Here is a 27,935-nt window from a genome sequence, read left to right as displayed (position 1 = left end):
AAGACAGGAAAAAGACTGATGTAAAGATGGAGGAAAAAAAGGGTCTAAACAAAGGGCCGAGTTAAATAAAGGACAAGAAAGGGGAGAAAAGAACGGAGGAGACAACATAGGAGAGAGAAGAGAGGAGCATTGTCAGTGTAAGTGAGACGGATGACATTAATTAGGCCGCTGCAAAGAGAGGAAGACGTGAACTGTTGGAGACAGGACACACGCACGCTGTTCCGCTCACATACACCTTTTCATTATAAAGAAAAAAACAAAACAAAAACAGCTTTCATGCACACACCCATTATGTTTAATGGATGGAGCTGACAAAAAAACAACACCTGCTTAAAAGCTCTGCTCAGGTGTTTATGGGAATGTGTGTGTGTGTGTGTGTGTGTGTGTGTGTGTGTGTACACGTGTGAAGAGATGGGACAAAGACTGAAAATAGAAAGGGGGAAGGCGACAGACAGCATGAAGAAGATAAGGAGAGACAGTGTGATAAACAGCAGCTCCTGCAAGCCGCTCTGCAGTGAATAAGCGCGCTGCAGTCAGTGTCACAAGCACACATCATATATTACACAAAGTTGCACACCACCCACACACAACACATAAAACACACACAGAAATGCAGGCACATGTGTTGTCCTCTGCTGCTTAGCAGGCAGCACTGCGCTCCTCCGTCTCTCCCTGCAGACTTCATCCGACCGGAGGAGGGAAGGCGGAGATGAGGTGGAGGGGGGAATGGAGAAGAAAATGTGGGGCAGGGGGAGCAAGATAGGAAAAAGGGAAGGGGAAAAGCAAAAAGAGTGGAGGTGAAAGTAAAGGTAGGGGTGGAAAGAGGAGAGAAAAACAAAGTGAACAAGGGTGAGCTGAAATGAGAAGCGGCAGGTGAGGATGGAGGAATAACGAGAGCAGAGGAGGTAAGATGGATGGCTAGTCATACCGAGAGACACACACACACACACACACACACACACACACACACACACACACACACACATACATACACAGTTAAGGTGAGTCAGGTATTGAAGGGGGCAGGAGCTTCCTATTAATAGTCACAGAACATTAGCATGAAGGAAGGTGAGAACACCTGATCTGCTTCATGTCAGCGAGCTATATAACATAACTCAGTCACGGAAGCTAAGTCTGTTTCCTGCTAAGCGTTTCGGGGTTTCTTTGCAAAGTTAAAAAGAATACATTTAATAGACTTCAAAATCTCCAGGCTGCAGTAATCGTCAGCCATTCAGCTCCCTTCTTCGGGAAAGTTCTATGGAAGCGACGGCATGACTCAGACAGAGTCTGCAGGCTCTGAACCGCTGAGATAAGACCATCATCCAGGATGATTTGGGAAGGGAGCTGTAACATGTGGAGCATGTGGGATGTGAGCCAATTAAAGCAGCTGGCAGGTGGGGTGAGCTTTACCAAGCTGGCACTAACATTGGGTAACTAGCTTCTGAGGTCTACTTGTTGATGCAGAGCTATAATAACGCCGTCTGACGATTTGTCTATTTGTTTTAGGAGTCACAGCGACAGTAGACTGACCACCATAAAGTTTTCAAATGCATCAATTAAAAAAAAAAAGTTTGTAGAATAATCAAGTCAAAATTAAAACTCACAAGCAATTTAAATACTGGTACGGGGTGTGCTTCCTGTAATCATTCCTACTGACAATAACAAATAAGGAGTCCTTTTCTAATGTACTTTTAAGGTCAGGGTCCTGTGCAAATTGTGGATGCACATATTAAACATGGCCACAGTTTCAGAGGATGAGATTAGCGTATGCACGAGTAACCAAGAGCTCAGGCTTCACACGCTTATGTGAGTAAAACAGAACAATAATATGATCACATCTCTTCGGCTGCGAGGCTCCCAATCTCCTGTTTTTGGGAAGCAGACAATCAGAGGAAAGTTGCCTGAAGGGAGAGGGGCTAAAACTGCCTGCTTAACACAAAGGACGACGTGAGGAGCTGCACCAAGACAAACAGGGTTACTCTAGTAGCCCGATTTCCAAGAATAAACACATGGAGCTGGAAATGAGAATGTGTCCTCTTTAGAGTATTTTATTTGGAAGCGATTTCTCTCTTCATACCTTCAGTGACCATCACTTCCAGAGGGTACTAGAACCACAAAGACAAATGACATTACTAACGGCTATATTGCAATAATAATAACAGCTTGTTAATGGACAGAATGTCTGGGCTGGTTTGAGAGCTCTGTTTGGAATATGCGCTGCTGTCCCACGGGTCAAATCTGACCGATTTACAAATTTAAAAACTCATAAATATTGTGTTTTACATCCGGTTTACCTCAAGGCCTTATGACTCCTCCACACTCTAAAAGTGAGTGATGAGCACCTCTTTCGTTTAATTTTGAGTGTTTTAATCAACTTTGTTACATCTGTGGTGTTCTCGGTCAGAAGTTAAAATGAATGGGAATCCACCCCCCCACCCCACTTTGACCTCTGACCCCCTGAATGGCCCACTGAATGACCACTGAACTGAATTTGGTGGTGAAAAATATTTCTAATGTTAATTTAAGAGTCGTTAAAAGAGATAGGTCACTTGTGACCGGAACACTAAAGTAAGGGGTGGGGGTGCACACAACTGGAGGGTTAATCTGTTATACAATATTACATATCTTTTAGAATAAAAAACAAAAACAAAAACAAAACAAAACAAATGAAGACTCATAATGAGGATCAGGAAAGGGAGTGTGCATCGGGATCTAGCAATTATATCTGGCCAACAGGCATGTAAACATGCCAGGCTGCTCAGTCTGCATGTGTAACTGCACACGCCATCAAATAGAAGCCAGTGATGAATCAGTACAGTACAAATAACACTGCACTTTCAAAAGATCATATCCTATCACCTAGACCACTTGCCAGATCACAGTTTAACACAGTTTGAAACAGTGGAGGAGAACAGGCATGTGCCACAGAGGCACAAGTACAGAATTCCACGTAGTGATCAAAAATAGCAGCCACTATGCAGACGTGCAGGGGAAGGTGGCCTTAAATGATGAAGTAAAGATGGCTGATATTTACAGACCCACTCCCTTAAATGTATTAGAGTCCCAGGCAGGCTGATAGGTTGCAGTCTTTCAAAACATCATCTTACTGTCAAGAGATGTGTTTGGGATGAGGTGATGCAAATAAGAGTGAGCATCCTTTAACTCAAAGATGTTTCTTTAAATTGCTGCCTCTTTTAGCTTAGAACAAAACAGCTTCCACTGGCCTTTCACTCGTTCCACCATCTGTGACTGCCAGACACTCCAGGAGAATTTGCTCTATTTGCACTGAAAGAACAGCAAAGCAGTCCAGAAGGCTTTTTTTGCCAGAGCTAGACAGGTGGCACACAATGTAAGAGATGCACCATTCTTGCTCTCTTTAAATGCAAAAGAAATTCATGCAGGAAATGTCACATGTGTATCATCGTTCACAGTGGCAGTTCTACATACGCAGATACATCAAATACACACACACACACCATGCTCATAGTGTGTGAGGTGCTGCAGGGCTCCTAGCAGCATATTGTGTAATAGAAAGCCTCTTCAACAAGGCTCCTTTCTTTCTTTCTTTCTTTTTTTTTGCAATGTTGGTGTTGATGAGGGCAGCCAGAGCTCTGAATTACTGCTCTGACAGCCTTTTCCTCACTGTCACTATTCATAGACCTCTACAGCCAAACACACACACACACTCGTGCTCACTACGGTTTTCCATCACTGCTTGAAATACTCATACACTCCCCTCTGATAGACCATCTGTGGCTTTAAAACCGTAATAGGCTGTGTGTGTGTGTGTGTGTGTGTGTGTGTGTGTGTGTGTGTGTTAATTTACTAAAAACAAAAGCTTGCCTTGGAGAAATTAGCCTACGAGTGTGCCAGAAAGAAAAAGAAAAACAAGCAGAGAAAGAAACAAGGGCAAAAATCGAGATCGCTGGTCACTGCTTCATTACCTCACTGCTCTCTGACTTCTCACCCTCTTTGTTGTACTCTCAACAAAATGCAGTTCGTCCGTTTGCCTGTCTAGCACTTCATCCCTTCCTCAGCAATCAACTACATTGCCTTCTGTTATTTACTTCAGATCCAGACCTCCATTTCTTCCTTGGATGTAATCACGAAACCCATGCATTTTACAAAGTTACCATTAAAGCCACAATGTTGAGGTGTCACAAAAATATTCAGGCGACGCATACTTTGATGCACATTTAGCATTAATGGGCTGTATGAATAGCTTTAAGTGAGTCATGGCAATCATTTCCTCATACAAAGAAAACGGAGGAGAACGTGATGTTTTTGCAGTGAATTATGGGAATTTAATGCATGAAAATGCCTTTTATTACATTATATATATATATATATATATATATATATATAAAATATATTATACCTTTGAAGAGCAACGACACATATTCATAATAAAGCTCTGTCATCTCGTTCCAATTCAGTAGCCTTGGTCTTAACTGAACGCCCATGTTTTCCTGGAGAGCGCATCCATGTTTGACCTCCTGACTTACACTGCAGTAATTCTGCAGTTTAAAGGCAGCAGAGGTTGCTAGCCAAGAATCTCATTAATTCAAAGCTTTACAAGAGTAGCTGATTGGCTTTATTTTGAACACTAAGCTAAAATTATCTAAGCTGGAGGGTGAATGCTAACCTTTTTCCACTTGATAAGCGTTAACGTTGGGTTCCTAATTGCATGGCAGGATGCTGTAAACGGACCAAACTTCAGTCAGGAGAACAGCTGAGATAATTCAACCATAATACGAGGTTAGCCATTAATATACTGCTGCATGGGCTGGGCTGTAGATACATCATAAGGTTTTAAAAACTGAGCTTTAAAATGTGCTGCAGATGAATAGTGGTAATAAAACCCAGAGAGGCCGACAGTGATCACTGACCTTTTTTAGGGGCTTGTTCAGGATCAACAGAACAAGATATAAAGCATTCAAATATGTTAAAAAGAAAACAGCCTTAATAAATCCAGAGTAGTTTGGAAGCAGGGTTCATACGTCATCACTTAAAGACGGATAGCTTTAAGTAAAACAACTACTATATAATAACGAATAAAGACAAGATTCTAATTGAGAGGAATTTGGAGAATACCATAAATTTTCTGTTTGTGGTCCCTATTTTTGTAAAAAAGAGAACACATTATGACATTTTGCACCTACTTTGCCCACCTCGTCAGTGCTTTATGAGCAGACATGTTTCTCACATTCTCTCAGCTCGGTGCTTCTCTTTTCCTAAGTCCTTCAAATTTTTTCTATACCTCATGAAGGTTTTTATGGAGGTCATAGTAAAGTGACTATGAAAAGATGGTAGAAGATTATAATAAATATTATTTTTTGACTCTTTAAGTCTCTGAATCAGTATTCTTGTATTCCCCTGCTTTCACCTCCTGTTTCGTTTCGGTATTTGCTTTTCTTACGTGTCATCTGTTGCTTTACTTACTTAGTCTACCAGGACAGACTGGTAGACAAAGTCCACTACTGAAAAACACAATTTTGGGCTGAGTGAGGTCACTCTATGTTTAACCCTCCGGTTTCAGTATTACGAAGGTGGTTCACATCTTTTTGGGGCTACATCACCATGATAACTCATGCTGTAGCTCTGGAGCAGGTTATTTTAAAGATTAGAGATCAGCAGGTTTGAGATCACAGCTAATCAATCAGTTCTCTGGAAAATACTCACACTATTCCTGGAAGACACTAATTGTTTTTTAAGGGGGTCTAAAATATTTGTTGTTGTTCCAGATCATCTATAACTTGCCTTATAGTACAGGCGTTAAAGTGGACATGAAACACTGAATGTATCTTCCTGTTAAAAGGGAGTTTTTCCTTCCCACTGTTGCCAAAGCACTCGCTCATAGGGGGCCATATAAGTGTTGGGGTTTTCTCTGCTTCCCTCGTCTTACAACATAGAGCGCCTTGAGATAACTGCTGTTGTTATTTGGCGCTACATAAATAAAATTGAATTGAAATTGAATCCAAACAACCTGGCTGCTTCATCAGCATCAGCAACTTTATTTAACAGGCTCTTCTCTTGTTTTCTCCTGTTTGTTATTGATTCCTGCTGACAACTTTTTATATTTTATTCCTGCACAGTTGGTGTGCAGCACCCACAATTTCCGTTGAACATGCACAATGACAATAAAGGACTAAATATGTGGATTTTCTTAAACCTGGACATAAACTGTGCTTTTAAAGGCTGAAGATCAGATTTACTAAAACTATTTGATAAACAAATGTTTTGCTGTCATTTTTACTGCTTTTCAGCTTCAACTTGGGTGCCTTCCACATCTGTTTTATTAAGAAAGCAGCTCATTATGCAGTCAGATCATGGTCAGAACTTAACGCATCACTCCGCCAGAGCTCAGCTGCCATAGTTCAGAGGTGGAATTTCTATGAGATGCTATACTCAGAAAATCAAAGATAACAAAGCAAACGTGGTTTGATTTCGCCTGAGAAAACTGTTTACTCCAAGAATTACAAGAGACTATAATACATTTGAGCTTTTAGGTACTTTCATGTTATTACTATTATGTGGGGGAAACAGTTTTAATGGGAAACAAAAATAACTCAGAGAAATCTTTTTCTCTCCTTGCTCTATCCCCCTTTCACTCCCCACCACATTACTTTGAGTTTTCCAAGTAAAAAATATCTCATAACTGCATTTTTCAGACTCAGGCAGAGGTGAACGAGAGACAGAGGACAGGACGAGGAGAGAAAGTGTGTTTGTGTGAAAGGGAGAGCGAGCGCAAGAAGCTGCGGATAACACAAATCCTCCCCCTCCTACAAGGCTGTAATCGCATTTTTATAATTGACATATGCACAGATAGGCGAGCGCGCCCCGATGCCGGTTAATAGCTGCCCAAATCAGCAGGCTGCCGGCTTGCTCTTTCTTCATGGGCCCGACTAATCACAGCTGTAAAGCAATATCCGCCTGCCGAATCCAAAATCATTCCTCAGTATGTCTGTGTGCATGTGTGAAAATCAGGGGATGTGTACTGACTGTGAAAACAGTGTTACTGTGTGTATGGCTCATATGTATAGGAGAGGAACGGAAATGAGCCGACGTGTGAGAGGTGGCGCCGCATGTTGGTTTGTGTGTTTTCTCTCGGGAGTCTGAACCTGTTTATAGAAGACTGATGTGAGTGAGGAAGCATATGATAATATATATACTCATTATAGATCTAGAAGTGTGCAATAACAGGTAATGTCACAAGGTCATCTAAATCACATGTGTTTCTGTTTGAGGCTGGAACATTCGTAGGACATTAGTTTTGCAGATTTGTCGCTGACAAAGAAACAAACGTTGTGACTTAATCATCACCAGGCCCTTCAACTAACCCATTAGAGCAGGGCGATATGACCAAAAATATTTATCACGATATACATTTGAAAATTTGCGATAACAATATGACTGATGATATAACTGACACTAGACAAAATACTTTACAACTCCACAACTTTATTAGTGCAAAAAAAAAAATCGTATGTATTTTCACTTAAACAAGCAGCTGTTTTTTTATGTGCATTAAAGTTATATAAAAATTTAACAGTGCAAATTTCTTGCTGACAGTTTAACCAAAAGGTATTTCCAGTGGAAACTGGCCGACAAATCCTCAGCATAACCATGTATAATATCCACAAAACTTAAAAAGAGGTTATACACACACAATACGGTAATATTATGTTGAAGCACCGTACGTATCACTCCGCGAAGCTCCTGCCTACGATAGCCGTAATACTCCAACAATCCATCAAGCGGTGCGGCTTTGTAGTTTAGTAAGTCGTACTAAAACATTTGACAGATTTTCGAGCGCCGTGTACATAAAATCGTTTCCAGGTCAGTAAACACAACCAGAATTCATACATAAGGCACACGGGATTATAAGGGACACTGTCGACTTTCAGAAAAATCAAAGGATTGATTTTAAGTGTGCCGTATTTTCCAAAAAACACGGTAATAATGACGGCCCGCTAGCATGCTCTACCAAAAATAGTGCTTTGTTGTGTATCTGACAGACGAAAGCTAAACCAGTTCCACACTGGTTCATCCGTTTCATTCAACGATCCACTTTCGCCCTTCTCATTCCGTCTCCATGCTTTTTCCTCCATGTGCATATGAAAACAAAGGGAATGAGCATGCGCATTTTACCCATATTCTATTGCGATATTTCATTTTCTTATCGTTGCCCAACATTATACCAGTATTACCGTGAAAGGTATGATATGGCCCAGCCCTATAACCCATGTTTCCATTTTTCAAGCGTCAGTGTTAGTTTGAGTGTTTGAGTTTTATTTACAAGCATTTTATGGGTACAGTAAACCATTTTTTAAATGTTACATTATAGAAATAAACAATGTTGTACTCATAACCGTACATAATTGTCTTCCAACAAATCGATACATTATCATAAACTTAAAATTAATCTATTAAAAACACAAAACTGCCACAGTGATCAAAATAGACACAATAGACTCTTTGCCTAATCATTTTATCTACGTGGCTACAGACTGGCGCCACGTACACTATGCTTCATAGGTTAGTTTAAATTTAAAGATCACAAATAGTTCCAACTATATTTAACATATTTCATCATCTCTTTCTCATCAAGTCTTTCACCTACACCACCACGGCTCTCTCTCCTCCCTTATTTGCAGCTCATCTTCCTCCTCAACTCAAACATATTCTCCTGATCTGCAGCCCTGACTTCTGTTCAGGGCTTCAGTTCAAGCTTATTTATTCCTGATATTGTTGCAATTACATATCGTCAGCAGACAGATGAACTTGCTGTCTCCGGACAGCTGACGACAAGACAGTGAAGCAATAACAGCTGGTTACAAGCTAATATTATGTTAGCTAGCTAATTTTAGGCTTGAGAGTCCTAAGAATCGCGCTTTCCCTCAGATGAATTCGTCCAACAATGTTAGATTCACTTCAGGGAAAACAGCAGCTAATAGGGTAGGGTAGGGCTAGGGTGGGGAAGAAGCCGAGCTAACTAAAAGAAAAGTTCAGGATACTCTTAACAAATCAGCTCAGCATGGCTGTGATCAGATAGAAGTGAGTTTTCATCAAATCATATCAGACTCATTTCACAGTTTAACAACTTCTTTCAAGATGCCTAAACAGACGCGGACACATACTGACACATATTCACTTCGTAGTCAGGATTATGCACTTTAATTGGGCGGGCAAAGAAAACAGAATTCAGTTAATGCCAATCTGCAATCTACTGACATAAAGCGGTGAGATTCAAGGTTATTATCGTTAACGAAAACTAACAAAATAACGAAAACTAGAAGTGAAAAAACATTTTCGTTAACGGAAATAAAAATAAAAACAAAAAAAGGAAAACTAACTAAAACTATAATGAGTGTTCACAAAACTAACTAAAATTAACTGAATTTATAGCAAAAATGTGTTTAGTTTTCATTGATGTGTGCGTGTCATACAATAGTCAAGTGAAAATGAAGTCTAGTTTACAGATTTTTTTCTTGCTGTGTCTCATTATGCCAGCAGGTGGCAGTACGTTAGTCGAGTCATCTGTGTTGCTGCTCCGTCCACGCGCAGAATCATGTCAGGAAAAGTCGGGAGCCAGAGTCCAATTTGGGATTACTTTGAATATGACTGTGTTTTGGATAAAGCAAGTGTCTTGTAGTGGAAACAGACAAATTATGAGGGACATTTCTAAAGGGAAAAAAATCCCACAAACTTTAAAGTGCACTTGAAAAGCTCACACAAGAAGGCTAACCTAGCTTACCTTGAGAAGGTAAGGGAGCACACTCAACCCTCATCCCCAGAAAACAGAAGCTAACCCCAGGCAAGGCAGCGTGATGCATCCCGAGACAACAGGACGGGGATATCTACACAACTGTGTGAGTCAATTACCTTCAAAAAGTTTATCAATTCACTTGAACCAAAATTACGAACACCTGGTGCTGCGAGAGTTAATAGTCTCATTGAGGCCAAGATATACATTTTATAGTTGCCTGGTATCAATGGTTGTTCATCTGCCTTTATTTATTTATTTATTTAAAGAACCCATAGGTGGGAATGTGAGTTGTCTGTCTCTGCATGTTAGCCCTGCGACAGACAGGCGACCTGTCCAGGGTGCAGGGTATGGTAGCTGGAATAGCAACATACCCAAGGATAAGCAGAAGAGAATGACTGATATAATGAAACTGGGATTTTGTTACACTTAATTATTGCAAACACAACTAAAACTATAACTGAAACTAATCAAAACTAAACTGAAACTAAGGATTTTCAAAAAAATAAAAACTAAACTAAACTAGCAAACAATTGGTAAAAACTAATTAAAACTAATATAAAATTGAAAATCTGAAGTCAAAACTAAATAAAAATAAAAACTAATGAAAATTGCAAAACTATTAAAACCCTGGTGAGATTTTACACATTGTATCTTGAAGTTCTACTTTCACTGGCATGATTCGCTGATCGGTTAGGTCAACGTGCTCTAACTCCAGGATGTCTAAACTGGTGTTCTCTTGATCTCCAAATGACGCACATGTCCTTTGGCATCTGTCTTAAAGCATTGGCAGCAGCAACGCGTAATGGAAAAGCTACAATGTCCCCATTAAGAGGTTGAACTTCTATGAAACGCACACACACAATTTTGAAACCTTCTGTCAGCACAAGCTAGAAATGCACAACCCTGACTCAATGGGTCTGTGTAGAGCTAATCTCTGTGCAGGCAGGTAGTTGCTCGCTGTCTTAGTTGTTAGATGCTTCATGACCATCTTTACTGGGACCACAACGCAATAAACTTCATAAAGAAGTCATCACACCCTGCGCACTCTCTCTTTGAATATCTGCCCTCTGGCAGACGATACACGACATTAAAAAACACACCGCTAGACTTTTGAACAGTTTTCACACAGAGACCATCACCACTTTAAAGGCTGCTGTGAGCTCACCTAAACAATGACTTAAGAATTACATTCACTTTATGTTCACAGCACATGTTAGCACACTGAAATTACTGACTGTGAGAAAAGTTTATTTTGTTCCATTTTTTTCTTTTCTCATTTATTCTGTTATTACTTTTACTCTTTTATACTTTTCAAGGAGAACCAGAAGTTGTGCAAGAAGCTTCACGTCTGTTGTACTGTGACAAATAAAGTAACCTTGAACTGTGAACAAAGGAAAGAGTGAAACACAATATAAATAATACCAAATCGAGTGGGAATCTTTGGACGTGTGTTACAGTGAGTCAGTGCCTTTAGTAAAACTTCAACAGTAACTCAAAGGTCAAACAGAGAAAAACAAAAACAGTGTCAGTTTTGATACTGTACTAAGGCAGACCATTAGTTTCAGCTATTACCATCAAAATGAGCTGCGCTTTGAGCTATAAAAGCAGCAAATACACATCAACTTTAACTACCATTTCAAACATTACCAACTGGTCTTCTATTGGTTATAATAGGAATAAAATTACTTTTTAGGCCTTTGCATATTATGGGGAAATTTTATTGGGAAAAATATTCAGTAACCTCAGTGTTATTCACTGTTCTGTTGATTTTCCTAAATATTTGCAGATACATAGAGTGGTGCCAGCTTAAGCAATTTTATTTTTGCTTCTTGAATTTGCTTGTTTCACTCACAGATGACCTACTTTCTTCCATCCGTCTATCTTTCTGCTACATTAGAGTCACGGTTGGGCCGGAACCAATCAAAGCTGTCAAAGGACAAGAGAAGGGACCGGACAATTCACCAGTCTATCTCAGGACTAACCGAGAGACACACAGACATGGAGAACATACGGACTGTCCTGGCAAGGCCTGAGAGCAGACTATTTAACTTAAGGCATTAAAACTAACTTGGTTAAGGTAAGGTCATGCAGTAGTTAGGGTATAGTTACAAATAACTATAGGTGATAATACCCTGCTCGTGCAGATGACCTACTGCCTTGTTTTCTGGGAGAAAAAAAAAGTCTCCAATTACAAGCAAACCTTCACTCCAAAAGCAGACTCAATTATTGCCCACATACTGTGAGGTAACAGCATTTTTCTTTAAATGTTGCAGACAACATCAGTGAACATGTCTGAGACAAACAGAACATTTCTTGATTAAAAAAAAAACAAAACCCCAAGTTTTAATTAAATCTGAAGAGAGAACTATGAAAAACATGATAATATACAGAAAGTAAAAAAAAAAAGATCCATCTTCTGAACAGAAAACTGTTACAGCAACAAAACACAACTGTTGAAATAATAGTCAAAAAAGAGAGTCTAGTGCCGTAGGCAGAGGGCCATGGGACAGCAGCCTGTTTGGTTCAAACAGCCAGTATCCAACACTCACTTGAAGTCTATGAAGTATTCAAAGCCCTTGAAAGATATCGCAGCTGATTCTTATCATTATTTAATCTGCCAAAAAGCATTAAAAAGTACAACAGTAATACAGCTAAAGTCAATGCTACAGTACAAAAAGCAACCTTATTGAAATCAGTACTTTTTTTGAGACAAAATGAGTTTGTCCAACACATCTGTGACGTGACGTATGTGGGTGTATGTGCCAGCTAAACTCAGAGATGCCAAAGTATAACAAGCGAGACCGATTAAGTGTCATATAAATCTAATATTAACACTAATGATAAAACAAAAACATCAATATTAATAGTAGTACTTCCAGTAAGTAAGAATTTACTTCTATAGTGCTTTTCAAGACAAGACAGCAGTTACAATGTGCTTTAGAGGCATAAATAAAAAAAAGGGTTTTTTTTCTTTTTTTGCAGGTTTAAGTAGTTTCTTAAAGGATGAAACAGAATCCAGAGTCAAGGGAGCAAAGAGCCCTGAAGTTTGTGGACTGCACAATTCCCCTTGTTATCAGATGGTTGCATGGGATAACAAGAACACCTCTATCTATCGACCTAAGGATCCGACTTGGTGAATAGGGGTGGAGTAGATTAACAAAATAAGTGGGGGCTTCACCTCATAGGGAATAAAGGTAAAAACCAAGGTTTTAAACTGACCCTAAATCTGACCTGGGAAGCCAGTGCAGACGATTAGTAGATGCCCCGCTCGACCTCCTGAGCTACAGCCGCCCCTATTATGAATGAGAGTTAAAAGCCTTAAAGACAAATAGAGGAGATTAACAGACATTTTAGACAGACAAGAAAATAGACTATTACAAAAATCCAAGCAGAATGAGATAAAGGCAAGACTGAGCACCTGCAGTTCATGTTTTGAGACAACAGTCCTGAGTTTAGCAATTCTTTCTTAAATGGAAAAAGGAAGAGACTTGATTTGGGCATTAAAAGTAAAAAAAATAAATAAATAAATCAAAGATTCTATACATTAGCTTTCACAGTAAATGTGAAAGACCACAGACATTGTCTAATTTAGGGAATAATGGTGTGTGAAGTGATAAGTAGAGATTTTGTGTTGTCTGTGTTAAGCTGGGAAAGGTTATTTGCAATCCAACCATCGACTGCATTAAATCAACCAATTCATTGTTAATAATTTATCCAATTTGTAAGGTTTAAATGAGAGGTACAGTTAAATGTTGTCAGTGCACAAATGATAAGAAATGGTTTTAAAACTACTAATGAAATGAAAATAACAAGAAAGTTCAACCAGATCCTGGAACGCAACACGATGCAGCCACATCTGACCAAAGATTGACCACTGAGACTAAAAGTGTTCTATCAGCAAGCAATGAAGTGAACCACTCCAAGAGATGGACCTACGTACTATGTGGTGTTAAGATTTATTGATCCATAATGCTTGATAATTAGATCATTAATACTTATACATCGACAATTTTTAAAACTAAATTATACAGTCTAAAGTCTATATGAGTAGCACTCGGTGGCTGTTCAGTTATATATGGTATATATATATATATATGTATATATGGTATGTATGCAGACTGAAAGAAAAACCTACAGATACAACTCAGCGTAGCACAGAATGCATTATTTTAGCGAAAAAGAAACTAAAAACATGAGATAAAAATGCCAAACAAAACTGAGTCCTGTTTACTTTCAATATGTTGCATCAAGGTAACAAAATACACTGTAAGCAGTATAGTGATGTACCGGGAAGAAAAGGAGCGTAAACCACAGCAGGAAAGAGACCTTTGAAGGATGAAGAGGAAGGATAAACAGAAACAGTGCTGTGTGTGCAGATTCAAGGAAAATATATTCTTGTGAGTGAATGAATGGTGAGCACCTGCGGAAAGAGAAGAAAATGGAAGTACAGCGGTGATGGGAGACATACGGAGGGGATAATAGAGCATAAAATCAGTTGGGGGAAAAAGGTCTAAAGTGTAGGCAAACAGAGGGCAAACTGTGGTTGGTGCAGAAGCGGGAACACAGTGTAGAGAAGAAACTATAATAAGACTGCACCACTTGTATAACACTTAGTGACTTATATCTTATGTAAATCTCACACACCGAGTCAATGACTGTTTCAGTTACAGATAAATACGACAGCTACAGTGTGTCAAATAACTGACTCGTGTAGCTTTCACTGCTCTGTTAATGGCTTTCATTAATTGCATTTGTACAGAAAATAAATTCTTACATTTACACAGTAGCATTACACAGTGCCACCAGTCTGTCACTGGGACATTGCTTTCTGGAATAATGAATATGTTGTTCATGTCTTCTCTATTAACTGTTTAATTAGAGATGCTATTCAAGAAAAAAACTGAGACTATTAAGGAAACTAGAAAACCATCAATCCTGTTGGTCCTGGCTGATGAACAAAGGCAGACATCTTTTAATTTTGTCTGACTGTCAGCTTTAAACAGTGTTGGGAAGGTTACTTTTTAAATGTATTCCATTACAGAATACAGAATACATGCCCCAAAATGTATTCTGTAACGTATTCCGTTACGTTACTCAATGAGAGTAACGTATTCTGAATACTTTGGATTACTTAATATATTATCATGCTGTTTACAACTACATGAATGTACTATTGCTGTGATTTATTACTGTTACTGAAGGTCCGCGGCTCCGAACCGTAGTAAAGGGACCTCTGGCTAATATGTCGGGTTCGTGTTGGGCTCGTAGCTGAAAACTAGCTTTACTTTGTTGTCTGGGTCAACTTTGCTAGCGAGAGACAGAGAGAGGCGTTGAAAGGCTGCTCCAACGGAACTTATTGTTTTTGGAGGAAAACACGAACACGGTGTACAGTCGAGTCTTGATAGCTTACTTACAACTGGGCTCATCAGGCACTCTTCTTGGCTGCAGTGGTTATTATTATATTTACATGCTTCCAGCTCCCGTTTTTGCTCGATGACAGCTCGTACTTTTCCTTTTTCTCCCTCCCTCGCTCACAGACACGTAACGGGTATGGCAGTCCATTCTCCCTGCAGCACGGACTACACTGCCTATGATGCTACATTCTTTAGAGCTATACCTGTAGCATTCTGCCTATTAGCTTAGCACAACAACAACAAAAAGGCCTCTCTCACCCAGGAAACACGCAGAGAGAGAGTGTCCCCCTGTAACCATGGCAACCGTAACGCTGCCGCCTGGAACAACAGAACATAGCTGTCAAACAAAACCCAAACAGTCCTGACCCGCCACAATATGAAACAGGAAAGTACCGTGTAATTCATTTTTTTCAACAAAGTAACTGTATTCTAAATACCACCTTTTTAAACGGTAACTGTAACGGAATACAGTTACTCATATTTTGTATTTTAAATGCGTAACGGCGGTACATGTATTCCGTTACTCCCCAACACTGGCTTTAAATTAACAGTTGCAATCAGATGTGGGGTTGGGTGTAGCTGTATGGATAACCTGCACAGCTACTCGAGGCTTTTGAGAAAATAATCAGCTCAAGTAATTTGGGTCAACTGGCCCTGGGAGGGGGCCTTGAGGCTTCCTAATACATCAGATCTGTTGGGGCAGAGTGAGAGCATAAGGTTCAAGGTGAAGTCTGCGATCCTGGTTGGCTAGAGAGTGTCATGGTCCTGGGCCATGTTGGCCCAGCATTCTTAGTTTTCTTGTATTTTTGTATTTTGCTCCTTATGCCGTGGTTCCTAGGTTCTGTTAAAGATGTTCCTTATTTGATTACCCCCTGTGTGCCCCTCTGTGTATCTGTGAGCCCTTGTTTCTCCTCCTTGTGTTTCATTTAATGTTTTCCCCAGCCCGTTATGTCTATGCTCTCTCTCCTCCTGTCTGAACCTCTGTGTACTTCCTGTTTTACTTTGACAGTCTCTCGTCAGTATGCGTCATGTTGTGTTCGCTCCTGCCCTGTCTCGTTACGATTATCTGTGTCAGCTGTGTTCCCCGTGTGCTCCCACTTCCCTCGTTAACCCTCTGTGTATTTATGTGCACGTCTCCCTCAGTTCAGTGTTGCGTCGTCAATGTCTCCTCCCCAAACCTGTGTGTCTTTCTGTGTTACCTCGGTCTTCTGTTAGTATTCCCAGTTTAGTTCTGTTTCTTTGTAAGTCCTGCAATAAAGCAGTAATTTTGAGTTCAGCTCCTGTCTCCGTGAGTTTTGCGTTTGGGTCCTCATCTGCCTCCACACAGCCAGTTCATGACAGAGAGATAACATGGAGGTCACCCTGTTTGCATGTTTCCTTATAAATGAGAGAAAGTCTGAAAAGGATAAAGCAGCACTGACTTTGGCGATGTCATCCTAAAGAACATCAAAGTAATTTTCTCCAAATACCAACGCAAAGCAACGTTATTAACACCACACTAAACTACATGTAACATATAAAACATCCAGTTTTTCACAATACATGTGTATGCCTCGAAAAAATACTCAATATTCAAAAGTAATTTCAAAGCCATTTCTTGGCCGTGGAGTAAATGCCTGATTAATAGGCAGAAAGCTAACATCATTAGCTTACATTAGACTGGATAAACACACTGTTTATCACTGTTGCTCTTACATTTTTGGTTCTGTAAAAGACTAAATAAAGACACATCCCTCCAAACTACACAAGCACCAACTACAAATCCACCACCTGCCTTCTTAGTTTTGCTAAGCTACGACTGGGAAGTAAAGACACAGATGGCATCTAACCATTAAACTCCAGCAATCTTGACTTCTGTGTATGCTATTTTATGCATACACAGAAGACACGACGAATCCATGCAGAGCAGAATCCGGCGAATACTCAGTGAGCATATCTAAAATGCAGTTTTAGAAAGATAAAACTGAATTGTTATTATTTAAGCCAGACTTATCAATAATTACATTTTCCTTATCATAATTACTTATCACAATTACATTACTTGACAGAAAGCAATGTGTGAACAGATATCTACAGTGTACATTTGAAGTAGCAAGGATGAAATTGAATTTTAGATGATTGATTTTTATAATAGTGGCTGTAAAGTTGTCAATTATCATTAATTCAAACTCAAACTAGTCAAAACCAAATCATAGACATAAGGATTTGAGGAAGAAGGTTGTAAAGAGTTCAGGAAGAAGTTGAGACAAGCTTCAGGTCGTAGGGAAGAGTTGCTAGTTTTCTGGGAAAGTACAACTAAAACGATAAGGGAAAATACAGGGAAGGTATGTTGTGTATCCTCTGGACAGAGGAAAGAAGACAAGGACACTAAATGGAGGAATGAGGAAGAGAAAAAATTTAAGGAAAATGAAAAAGTGCGATAGTCATGGAGAAGAAGAAATTAGACAGGAGAACCAGGATGCTAGACGTAGGGCAAAGAGGGACCCTCAATGAGTTGTATGTGAGGCTTGACACTAAGGAACGAGAAAAAGACATTTACTGAACATTTACTAAACAGAGAGATCGAATTGGAAAGGATGCGCAGCAGTTTAGGACAATTAAGGACAGAGACAGAAAGGTACTAAATAATCTCTAAGAAGATTACTAAAGAGGAAGTCAGGGCAGTCTATGAAGGGGATGAAGAGTGGAAAAGCAGGTGGTGCAGATGTAAGACAAGGAGATGTCTAGGAGAGACAGCAGTGGACCTTTTAACCAGATTGTTAATACAACCCTAGAGAGCGAGAGGACGCCTGAGGAATTGAGAAGAAGTGTACTGGTAGTGATGAAGGGTGATGTGCAGAGAGGTAAAGTTGATATGGGAGAGAGGTGACGATCAGTGAGCAGCAGTATGGCTTCATGCTGAGAAAGAGCTCTACAGATGTGATGTTTGCTGAGAGAGTGTTGATGGAGGAGTGCAGAGAAGGTCTGGCGTGTCTCTATAGACACATTCGAGAGAAAGCAACGAGAGGAACTGTGGTACTGCATGAAGAAGTCAGGAGCGGCAGAAAAGTATGTGACGTGTATGATGAGAGTGAGATAGTGGTGAAATGTGTGGTAGGAGTGATAGATGGGTTTAAGGTGGGGTTGCATCAGAGACTGGCTCTGAGCCCCTTCATGTTTGCAGTAATAACAGACAGGCTGACAGACGAGGTTAGGCAGAAGTCTCCATGGATTATGATGTTTGCGCGGCCGACTTTGTGCTACCTTTCTCTCACCTATCGTCACTTTAAGTTACCGAATATCATTCTGTTCTCTGATCTGATTGGATGATTAGTTACAGCTGTTGTCAGAGCAGATAATGTCCTAGAGGGGTTAATGATAAATATTTAGAAAATATTAATAGTAATAATAATAATAATAATAATAGAAAATATTTTACAATATCTGCCAACTCAAGCACTTTCCAGAATCTAGATATTTTCTGCATCAGGAAGAGAAAGCAGAGACAGATTCAGGCTCAGCAACGACAAAATGGGAACCAAGGAAGAAACGCCTGCTCCTCTGTTTAAAGAAGCAAGGCAAACAAAAGTAAACACAATATGTGGTGACTGTTTGACAGCCGGGTTAAGGCAGGAATTCACTTCTTCCTAAAACACTTGATGAAATTTAAAAACTTCTGTAGCTCTCTAACTGCTACATTACAGCTAATATCATTATTTTTGTGAGCCCCCTACATATATGGACAGATTATATTTTATATAAACTAGATATTAATCTATAAACTACTGTTATAGCTTTGGCAATATTGTTTATGGAAACTTTGATGCCTATAAAGTATAAAGGCCCACTGAGCTGAAGCTGTTCTCCCAAGTGAGAAACACTGCCAGAAATTGCCTTTAACAAATTTGCAGAAGCTTGATACCAAACTGGGAAATGCAAAAGAAACATGCAAAAGAAAAGAATAAGACAGGACTTCTTCAAGGTTTTTTTTTCTAAACAGACATTTCACCTCTTATCATCTTGAAAAAACCTTAAAGAGGTCGAGTAGCCTTCTATTCAGGCTCCTGAGACTACCACCACCTGGATGCCTGAGGACCTACACAAACACTAATCCTATGTAGAGCTGGGCGATAGAACGATAACGATATGTATTGCAAAATAACTTTTTCTCGATAGAAAAGTTAAACTATTGCAATAGGCCTCATCTCTCTTGTCCTCAACCAATCACAGCCGCAGCGTCACGTCACGTGACTTGTTACGTACAGCACAAGTGCCAAGCCGCACATGTGTATTTGTTTGGGAAGCAGCCAGCCGCCGTGCCGCCCGGGTAATGGAGGAAATGAGTGTGCTGACTAGAGAAAAATCAACCGAGCGTGACCGAAGGTTACCGAAGAGAAAACCGATGATGGTTCCAATGCCGGAGAGATTGTCGAACGGAAGAGCCATAGAAGTTCCGTAGTGTGAAGGTATTTCGGCTATTTCAAGTCTGACAAAAACAGAGTAGCGCGCACTGTAAATTGTGCCGAAAGCAGGTCTGGAAATACAATGAACCGGTGCATGCTCAATCTCTGACTGGAAGCGCTAATTCGTCATCCGGCTTTTGTCAGACTAAAGTAACTGTTAAACTGTTTGCAAAGCTAAGCTATACAACAAGGAGAGATTGAGAATTTACTTTTAGTTCTCAGTTTATTTGATATTGACAAAAGTTAGTCAATTTTGTCTGTTCTTCTGTAAAACAAACTAAGATTTATTTTTAGAATTAATATTTTGTTTCTAAGTGGATTTGACAATTTAGTAGCCTGTTTTGTTTGCTCTATTTTGACACATAAACGCTTTAGCGGCTGCCTTTTGTGTAGTTTGCAATATTTGCCTTTATTTATCTGATGTTCCTTAAGTACATCTACCCTGTTGAACTTATTATGGGAAATAAATATTTAAATCAAAACAAGCTGCTGATTATTTCACAATTTACTTGTGAGCAACAGCACATTTAAATCTGATATGAAAAAATCTCATATCGCCCAGCTCTAATGCTATGTTTACTTTACATCAGCTCATTAGTGGTCTTCATGTCCTCTCTGACACCTTTCTTCCTGTTTGACCTGAAGGAGAGCTGCATCCAGTGTTACACTGCTTTACATGCAACCACACCAGAGCTTCACTAACAGAGCAAAAAAAAACCCAAAAAACCAAACTGTGATTCATGAATATATGGAAATAAGCCAACGTGTGAGGCAGAAGCACCAGTGCAGTAGATGGAGTCACAGAGGAGGTGAGCGTGGAGGGGAGATTATAGGGCAAGTGGGAGGCTGGTAGTGGCAAAGGGAGAGCTTGCAGTTACAGAAGCCCATAATTGTTCTTCATGCCTGGGTTTCCTGTGAGCCACTGCCTGGTCTTGCCCCAGGAGGCACGGCGGTGTGCGTGTGTGTGACAGAGTGAGGTGTACAATTTGAATCCTAAGAACAGGTCAGAGAGTGAAATCCACCCTGACCGTGATTGACTATGATGGTTCAATGTATGTGTGTGTTCCAAGGTTACAGTTCATGACATACCTGTGCGTTTACCATATATTTGACATGTAGCACTGTGCTGCTGCAAGTATGCGTGAATCAGACACTGTCCATTTATATAAATAGACATTATGTGGTTCTGCCTGACAGTGTGAGTTCTCATTTCCATGTGAATCAAAGGTCAAAGGTCACACTTGAAAGACGCCTACCGCATTTTAAACTGAACAGTTCCTTGAAAATGTTTAATTCAACACAACTTCCCCATCCTCATGAGAGCAGTCGCTGACAAAGTAGCAGAGGAAAGGAGGAGAAATGAAGTCAAGCATCAACCTCTTTTCCAATTTTCTTTTGTTCTCATTCTGATGAACATCCTGTTTGTTTACCCAGAAAATGAAAATCCCAATATGGCTGCAGACACTCACTGGACAACAGCTTCATCTCTGCTCTTCATCCTTCATTTACTTTATTTTTTTTGCCCTATCCTTGTCCTTAATCATCTTCCCAAGTTTCAATTATTTTGCAGAAATATGTAAAAATGCTCTTAATGATTTGAGAAAAACAGCTCATAAATATTTCATTTCAACATCTCTAACTAATATTGTCATCGTGATTGAAAAGGTAATTATTTTCTTTAAACCCCGGGGAGTATTCATGGAGCATATTTCAGGCTTTTCACAGGCTCAGATCTTTGGGGTTGACTGTGCATGGTGGTACACATGATTTCTTGGTAACGAAAATGTAATGAGACTATTAACTTATTTGAGTTATTATAGTTTTGTTTTTTTATTAGTTTTTATTTTTATTTTGTTTGAAGTTTTTGTTTTTAATTCAGTTTAGTTTCAGTTAGTTTGTGCAGGTTTGTTTTATAACCCTAACCCAACATCATCATCCTCCTCAGTTTGTCATAACAAATTTGACCTAATTAATACAAACCAATAGAAAACAGCATTTCTTCTATAATTTAATTTAATTTTTGGTTGTTTTCCAAGTTCACAAAATCTTTTCGGCTAGGTACATTTTTTTAAAGGTCTAGTTTTGATTGTTTTATTACCTAAAATGTTTTTTCATATCTAGTTTTAGTTATTAGTTTGGTTAACTAAAGTAAATTTATGTTTACTACAACCTATAAAGATTTTGAAAAACAGCAAACAACCAAATAGAGTTAAAAGAATTCAGAAGGGGAGATTTTTTTCGGAGGCTCCACGAAACTTTCCATTCAGCGTCTCTTTCTGCAATAGGTGATACTTTGATGTTTGAGCCAAAGACTGCAAGGTACAAAGGTCCTGAGGATGCAAAACAAGCGTGCACCACAGAGTTGACAGTTGATCTGAGGTGTTTGTGCAGACATGCTGTGTTTTGTGGGGCTCTGCATTATGACCAAACAACTCCGTTCTGATCTCGCCTGTCTAAAAGAAATTGCTCTAGAAAGCTTGTGGTTTGTTCAGATGCAACTCAGCAGACCTAAGCTGTGCTCATTTTAGAGTGAGGAGGCTCTCTCCTGGCAACCCTTTCCAACAAACCATATTCATTAAGTCTTTTACTAATTTTACTGTCATAGACTTTAACATTTAAAATGCTAACTGAGCCATGGAGAGTCAGAGGTGTCGCTCTTGGGTTTTTTGCAATTTGAGCATAACAGGATTTGACCTTGAGGTGAATTTGCTGGGATGTCCAGTCCTGGGAAGTTTGGAACATCCAGGTGCACTAACATGATGCCACAAACCATCAAACTGTCACAACTATATATGTTATAGATGTTTTCACACTTACAAATAATCAAGACTATTTGATAAGCAACACGTTTTCTACTTCAGGGCTCGCAAAATCGCTAGCCCGACGTCCCGGGCTAGCAATTTTTCCAGTCGGGCTACCAAAATGTAACTCAGCCCTGCCCGTCGGGCTGTCATAGGAAGGAAAAATATATGTCAATGCTTTTGCATTCTTTCGCAAATGTAGCTGAGTAATTATGCCATTGGCATCGATGAGCCACTGTCAATATGTGACATATTGAAATCGCGTTTGAATTTGCGCTTGTTTTTTGCTTTCACTTTGCGATCGCACAAACTGTGTATAGGGAGGTGCAGAGGGTGACAGATTAATTGCGCACCAATTCCTCTGACATCGTCTTATCACTCATTAGCTTACTATTGAAACATGACAAGTGAAATCTCTGGCAACAAGCTTAAACATGTGATAGAGGTTGATTGCGCAGAGAATCGCTGACCGTTATGTGTGCGTGTGTAAAGACAGATGAATTTACACAGGTATTTTAGTTCTGCAGAGCGAAATAATAAAGGTCAGGGTGAAGAAGGGACAGCCAAAGAAAAGCCTACCACAAAATGGAAAAGTTATGACAAATCAGACTATGAGGCAAAAAGAAAGTACAGCTTTTTTTGGTTTCATGGACAAACAAATTTCTGTGGCTGGAATATGACGAGCTGTGTTGTGAGTTTCCCTCGATATCTGAGTCGACAAGCGCCTTTGTTACTGGGGCCAGCATTTTTAAGAAAGACCCCATCAGAACCCATGACAAATGCAAGAAATGCATTATTGCTCAGTCTGCAGTATCTTTCCCAGAACAAACACCAATTGCAAAAAACATACTAAAAATAAACCAAGCACAACAAGAACTCCTGAAAAATCTGTTTAGAACAGCGTACTGTTGCAAAGAGTGAACTACCACTGGCAAAATTTAGCAGTCTTTGCAAACTTCAAAAAGCAAATGTCCTAGATCTTGTTTCCACTTGCCTCTTACCTGTGACTTCAGTGGAAATTTCAGATTCAGGATCTGACACAGACTGATTCATGTTCTACACAGTTCTTACAAGTTCATAGAAATTTCTGTTCAATTAGAACCAAGTATTTGAGTTGATGGTTGTAATTTTTATACAATTGTTGTAATTTGTGTTTTAACAATTTTATGATTGTTTTGTTTCCTTTACAATATTATACTTTAATGTATAATATTGTAAAGGAAACAAAACATCAATCAAAAAATTTGTCTATTTTTTTACTCAGGCTACTTAAATTTATTTTGGGCTACCAAAAACTGAAGAGTGCCTGCCCGAAGGGCTACAAGGGATTTTGAAATTTTGCGAGCCCTGTACTTACCTTCTTAATTCCTACGGACACACCAAAAGTGTACTTTTTCACTAGTTTTTCACATTGCTGTAAAAACTCTTTTTCACAACTGTACTGCTCATTTTTTGCTAAATGTCTATTATTTATAATAGCTGAATGTGAAGTCAACTTTCCAAACACTCATAACAATTACATGTGTTTACCAAACATTAAAAGGCTAGAGTGATGAACACACAGCTCACATGAACAGTTCAGACTGTAGCTCACATAAACATGTAGCACCTGGTGACAGATCCAGGCTGTGAAACTGACGTTTTCAACCTCAAACAGTATTTGTCAGTATTCTGAATTATGACAGATATCATTAAAATCTGAAAAATGGTCTTTTAAAATGCCAGTTTTTGAGAGACCGGACTAAATGTAAGTACTTTTAATCTTTATTATTCCCTATCAGGCATATATTTGACCAATATGGTTGTGGTCAGCCACAGATTCAAACAACAGGTAAAAAGCAGTGTTATACATTTTCGTGTCATTCTACATTTGAATTATTTAGTGTCTTTCATCGCCATTAATTAGATAGCGTCTTAAAGAAGAAAACAACAAATTCAGTGATGGCGTTCGCTTGCGTTCCATCACTCCCAGCTTCACTGTAGCAGCTCGCCGTTATTGCTCCCTGTCAGACAAACACACACTCTCCTTTGAAGGACACTGGTCAAATTAATTCAATAAAAGAGAGTCTACGGGGTTTGCTTTGATATGATCCTCCGAGAGTGTGTGTCGCCACGTACAAGGCGGATGGTGTGTTTGCTGTGTTTTCTCTGCAGACTCTGTGTGTTGCAGCCTGCCTGCAGTGATAAGCAGCTGATGAAAGACAGAGAGAGAGTGCATTACCTGAGCCTGCTGTGTGTTGTTGGATGAGGGGAGTGGGTTGGAGACCATTGGTCCAAAGATATCCAGTTCATCACCAATTGGTGCAGCACCCCCTGAGCCCTTCCCACCCCCCTCTGGAGCATCTAAAAGAGAAACAGAGATAGAAAGAGATGTGCAGTATCTCCCAAAAATATTTGACAGAAGCAAACAGATCGAGAATAAAAGCAACTCTAACAACTTCTAAAAACTAATAAAACTTCGGGCTGGATGTCTAAGTGAGGTATATACACAACAATCATGCATATGCTTGTTTTTTGTTTTAAAAATCCTCACATAAATTGGTATTTATAAAGAAAGAATGTGCGGCAACAATCTACATATGCACAGGCTATTTTTAGAGTATGCTGACATTAAATGAACTGCATTAAATAACGAAATGCCAAAACAAAATGGCATATTTTTTAAATGAGGACACCACAAGCACACTTGTCAAGTAAAAATTTCACTAAATAGTTTGATATGTGGCACATAATTAACACAAATACACAAAGATATATATATTTGTCTCTAATAGGACAGAAAGCTGCATCCAAGGACAGTTTTCAGTCTGAAACGATTGTGTTTTACTGTTTAGTCTCATGTCCTTTAGCGTCTTTGCTTTGAATTAACTGCCTTCTGTAAAAGCATCTTTTGGCTAACATGGTTGACACCATTATCCGGCTGAGACATCCACCTTGCTGCTTGAACTAGGAGTTGCTTGCATTCACACTCTGCAGGTTAGGATGCCATCAGTAAATACACATTCACCTTAACCAGTAATCTCTGGGTCTGAAAATGAAGCTAATAAGACACAGTTAAAAACTGCAACATGATTTTTAACATTAACAACTTGTTAAATTCTCACAACTTCACAACAGAATTAAGTTGTTTACAGGCTGAAACAAAAACTGGTCTTTTTGCTCATAGTCACATATCCTACTGGCTGTAGGTCAGGTTCTGTTCTCTGCACAAACAAATGATGCTTGCCTATTGTTCAAGCTCACCCTCCTGTTATGGTTCTTAACCCTGTTGATGGATTAAGAGGTATAGAAGGCTCTTAACTGGTATCTGCTCCTTTGTGCAAGGAGGAACAGGATACGCACTACCAGAGCTACAAAATGACCTCCAGCAGGCCACTGGTGTGAATGTCTCTAACCAAACAATCAGAAAGAGACTTCATGAGGGTGGTCTGAGGGCCCGACATCCTCTACCCCGATTGGCATTTGCCATAGAATATCAGAATAAGCAGGTCCACCACTAATGGCTTGTGCTTTTCACGGATGAGAGCAGGTTAACCCTGACCACAAGTGACAGATGTGAAAAGGTCTGCCTGAGCTAGCTCCTTCAGTAGCTAGCTATGTTGCAAAAATGATTCTTCTTTTGCCCTGAAAGGGTCTGAAGAAGATGTGGAGAACATTATGCTGTCGGTAACATTGTTCAGCATGATTGCGTTTGGTGGTCTGGAGTGGCATATCCACGGAGGGATGCAGAGATCTCTCGAGGCTGGGCAACAGCACCCTGACTGACATTGGGTATTGGGATGAAATCCTCAGACCCAACATGACGCCATGCTGGGCAGGGCTGCCACAAACGATTATTTTGATAGTCGACTAGTCACCGATTATTTTTGCGATTAGTCGACTAATCAGATCATGCATCCATTGGATGTACAGCGTACAGCTTATTGCACCAGCATCCATCTGCTCTTATATAACTATCATTAGCTTACAGCTTTAAGTGTTTAAGGTATGTGCTAACTAAAAATAAAGACAAGATGATAGTTTATTAAATTTTAATGACATTTGCAGATTGTTTTGCTATCTAAAATATAACAGGACACCGGAGTATATTCTCGAGCATCTCACACTTCTGATAATCAGTTGTCTGCTTGACGTTTATTCAGCTGTGTAAAAACTATAACTTTAATCTCAGCCAAACTGATTTACTCAGGAACAAATAAAATACTAAAAAAAAGACAAACAATAACATTTTGAAGTTATCTAAGTGACTTATATATATTTAACCTGAGTAGCGAAAGACGGCAGTGGGTTTGAAAACGATTTCCCGGGAGTCCGGTGTTCTCACGGCTCTAGTGAGCCTTGCCCCTGGCTAGCTATCAAGCTAGTTTGTAACAGACGTCTCCGAAAACGTCGGAGCGCTTTTGAAAATATGTGGTGTCTTGATAAACTGAGCAGATATTTGAGGTTTACACAGCTACATTCTCGCCTGAAAATATGCTAAACGTTTATTTTGTGACCCAGAAAGAATAATAAGAGTAATATTAAAACTAACTAGCTGCCGCCATTGTTGGAAACTGAGCTGGGCCGCGCTATGAATTCTGGGACACAGCTTCTTCTTCTTCGGGGTTTAATGGCAGCTGGCATCCTTGTACATGCAGTGCTGCCATCTTCTGTTTCAGTCCGTTATTACACTCTTAAATCCTACAACTTATTCCTGCGTCTTTTGTGATCTTACAAAGCTTCAAACGACGTGTCGACTATTAAATCAGTCGACGTGACTAGTCGACTAATCGTGGCAGCCCTACTGTCAGCCCTCCTGCTCCTGCACGTACTGTAGCAGCATGTGTTCTAATTATTCGGGAGGTCTTGTCTCTGCTTGTCTCCAACTTTGGTGGTATATGATGCAACCCCCTCCTCCAAAAAAAAAACAAAAAAAACCAGAGCCTAGCAAGCTGCCAGCTATGGTTTCGGAAAGTTTCGGAAAGCCAAGAAGACAATGTAATCACCACTAAATATGAATCCTCCCATTATTGTGACAGGTTGATCCACTGAAAATACATCACTCACCATTTCTTCAGTCAGAGACTGAAGACTGGTAGCCTAATTGGATTCAAGTCAAACACAACTTTCCAGACATAAAGAACATTGAGTATGACTGTTCTGAACCTGGTATCAAACATTTGACAAATTCATCAAAAATTCAGGATCTGAAAACAAAGTATCTCGATGAGCACAGAGTAAACAAACTTTCATTTTTGGTTCCTCCGTTTGTCATAGGTCTGCTGCATTCATACAAAATGCAGGTTTCCCGAATGCATTCACACTTGTTACAGGACAGTTGCCAAAAATAAGCAAGCACAGATCCTCGATTATCCACCTTCAAAGCTGAACCGCCACAGAACTTCAAGCCTTTGGTGCATTTAGATTATATTCTAGTTCAGCGGTCACCAACCCCCGGGCCTCGGACCGGTCCGTGAGTCGTTTGGTACCGGGCCGCGAGAGTTGAGGCTCAGGTGTGAAATGTATAGTT

The 27,935-nt window shown here is 39.7% G+C and overlaps 1 protein-coding gene across 4 annotated transcripts in view; it reads right to left on the bottom strand.

The window, feature by feature from the left end:
* LOC102792058 (stromal membrane-associated protein 1-like) overlaps positions 1 to 27,935 on the bottom strand; it is a 141,535-nt gene that overhangs the window by 14,162 nt on the left and 99,438 nt on the right. For all 4 annotated transcript variants that reach the window (XM_006808074.3, XM_035915446.2, XM_006808075.3 and 1 more), the window contains one exon: positions 24,648 to 24,769. In XM_006808074.3, coding sequence (XP_006808137.2) covers positions 24,648 to 24,769 — 122 coding nt within the window. The remainder of the gene's footprint in view (positions 1 to 24,647; positions 24,770 to 27,935) is intronic.

Source organism: Neolamprologus brichardi, chromosome 13, assembly GCF_056152115.1.
Source record: "Neolamprologus brichardi isolate AB-2024 chromosome 13, ASM5615211v1, whole genome shotgun sequence".
In the NCBI taxonomy this organism is placed as follows: Eukaryota; Metazoa; Chordata; class Actinopteri; order Cichliformes; family Cichlidae; genus Neolamprologus; species Neolamprologus brichardi.
Note: the sequence above shows the minus strand (reverse complement) of the source record. Positions and strands in the feature narration are given on the sequence as shown.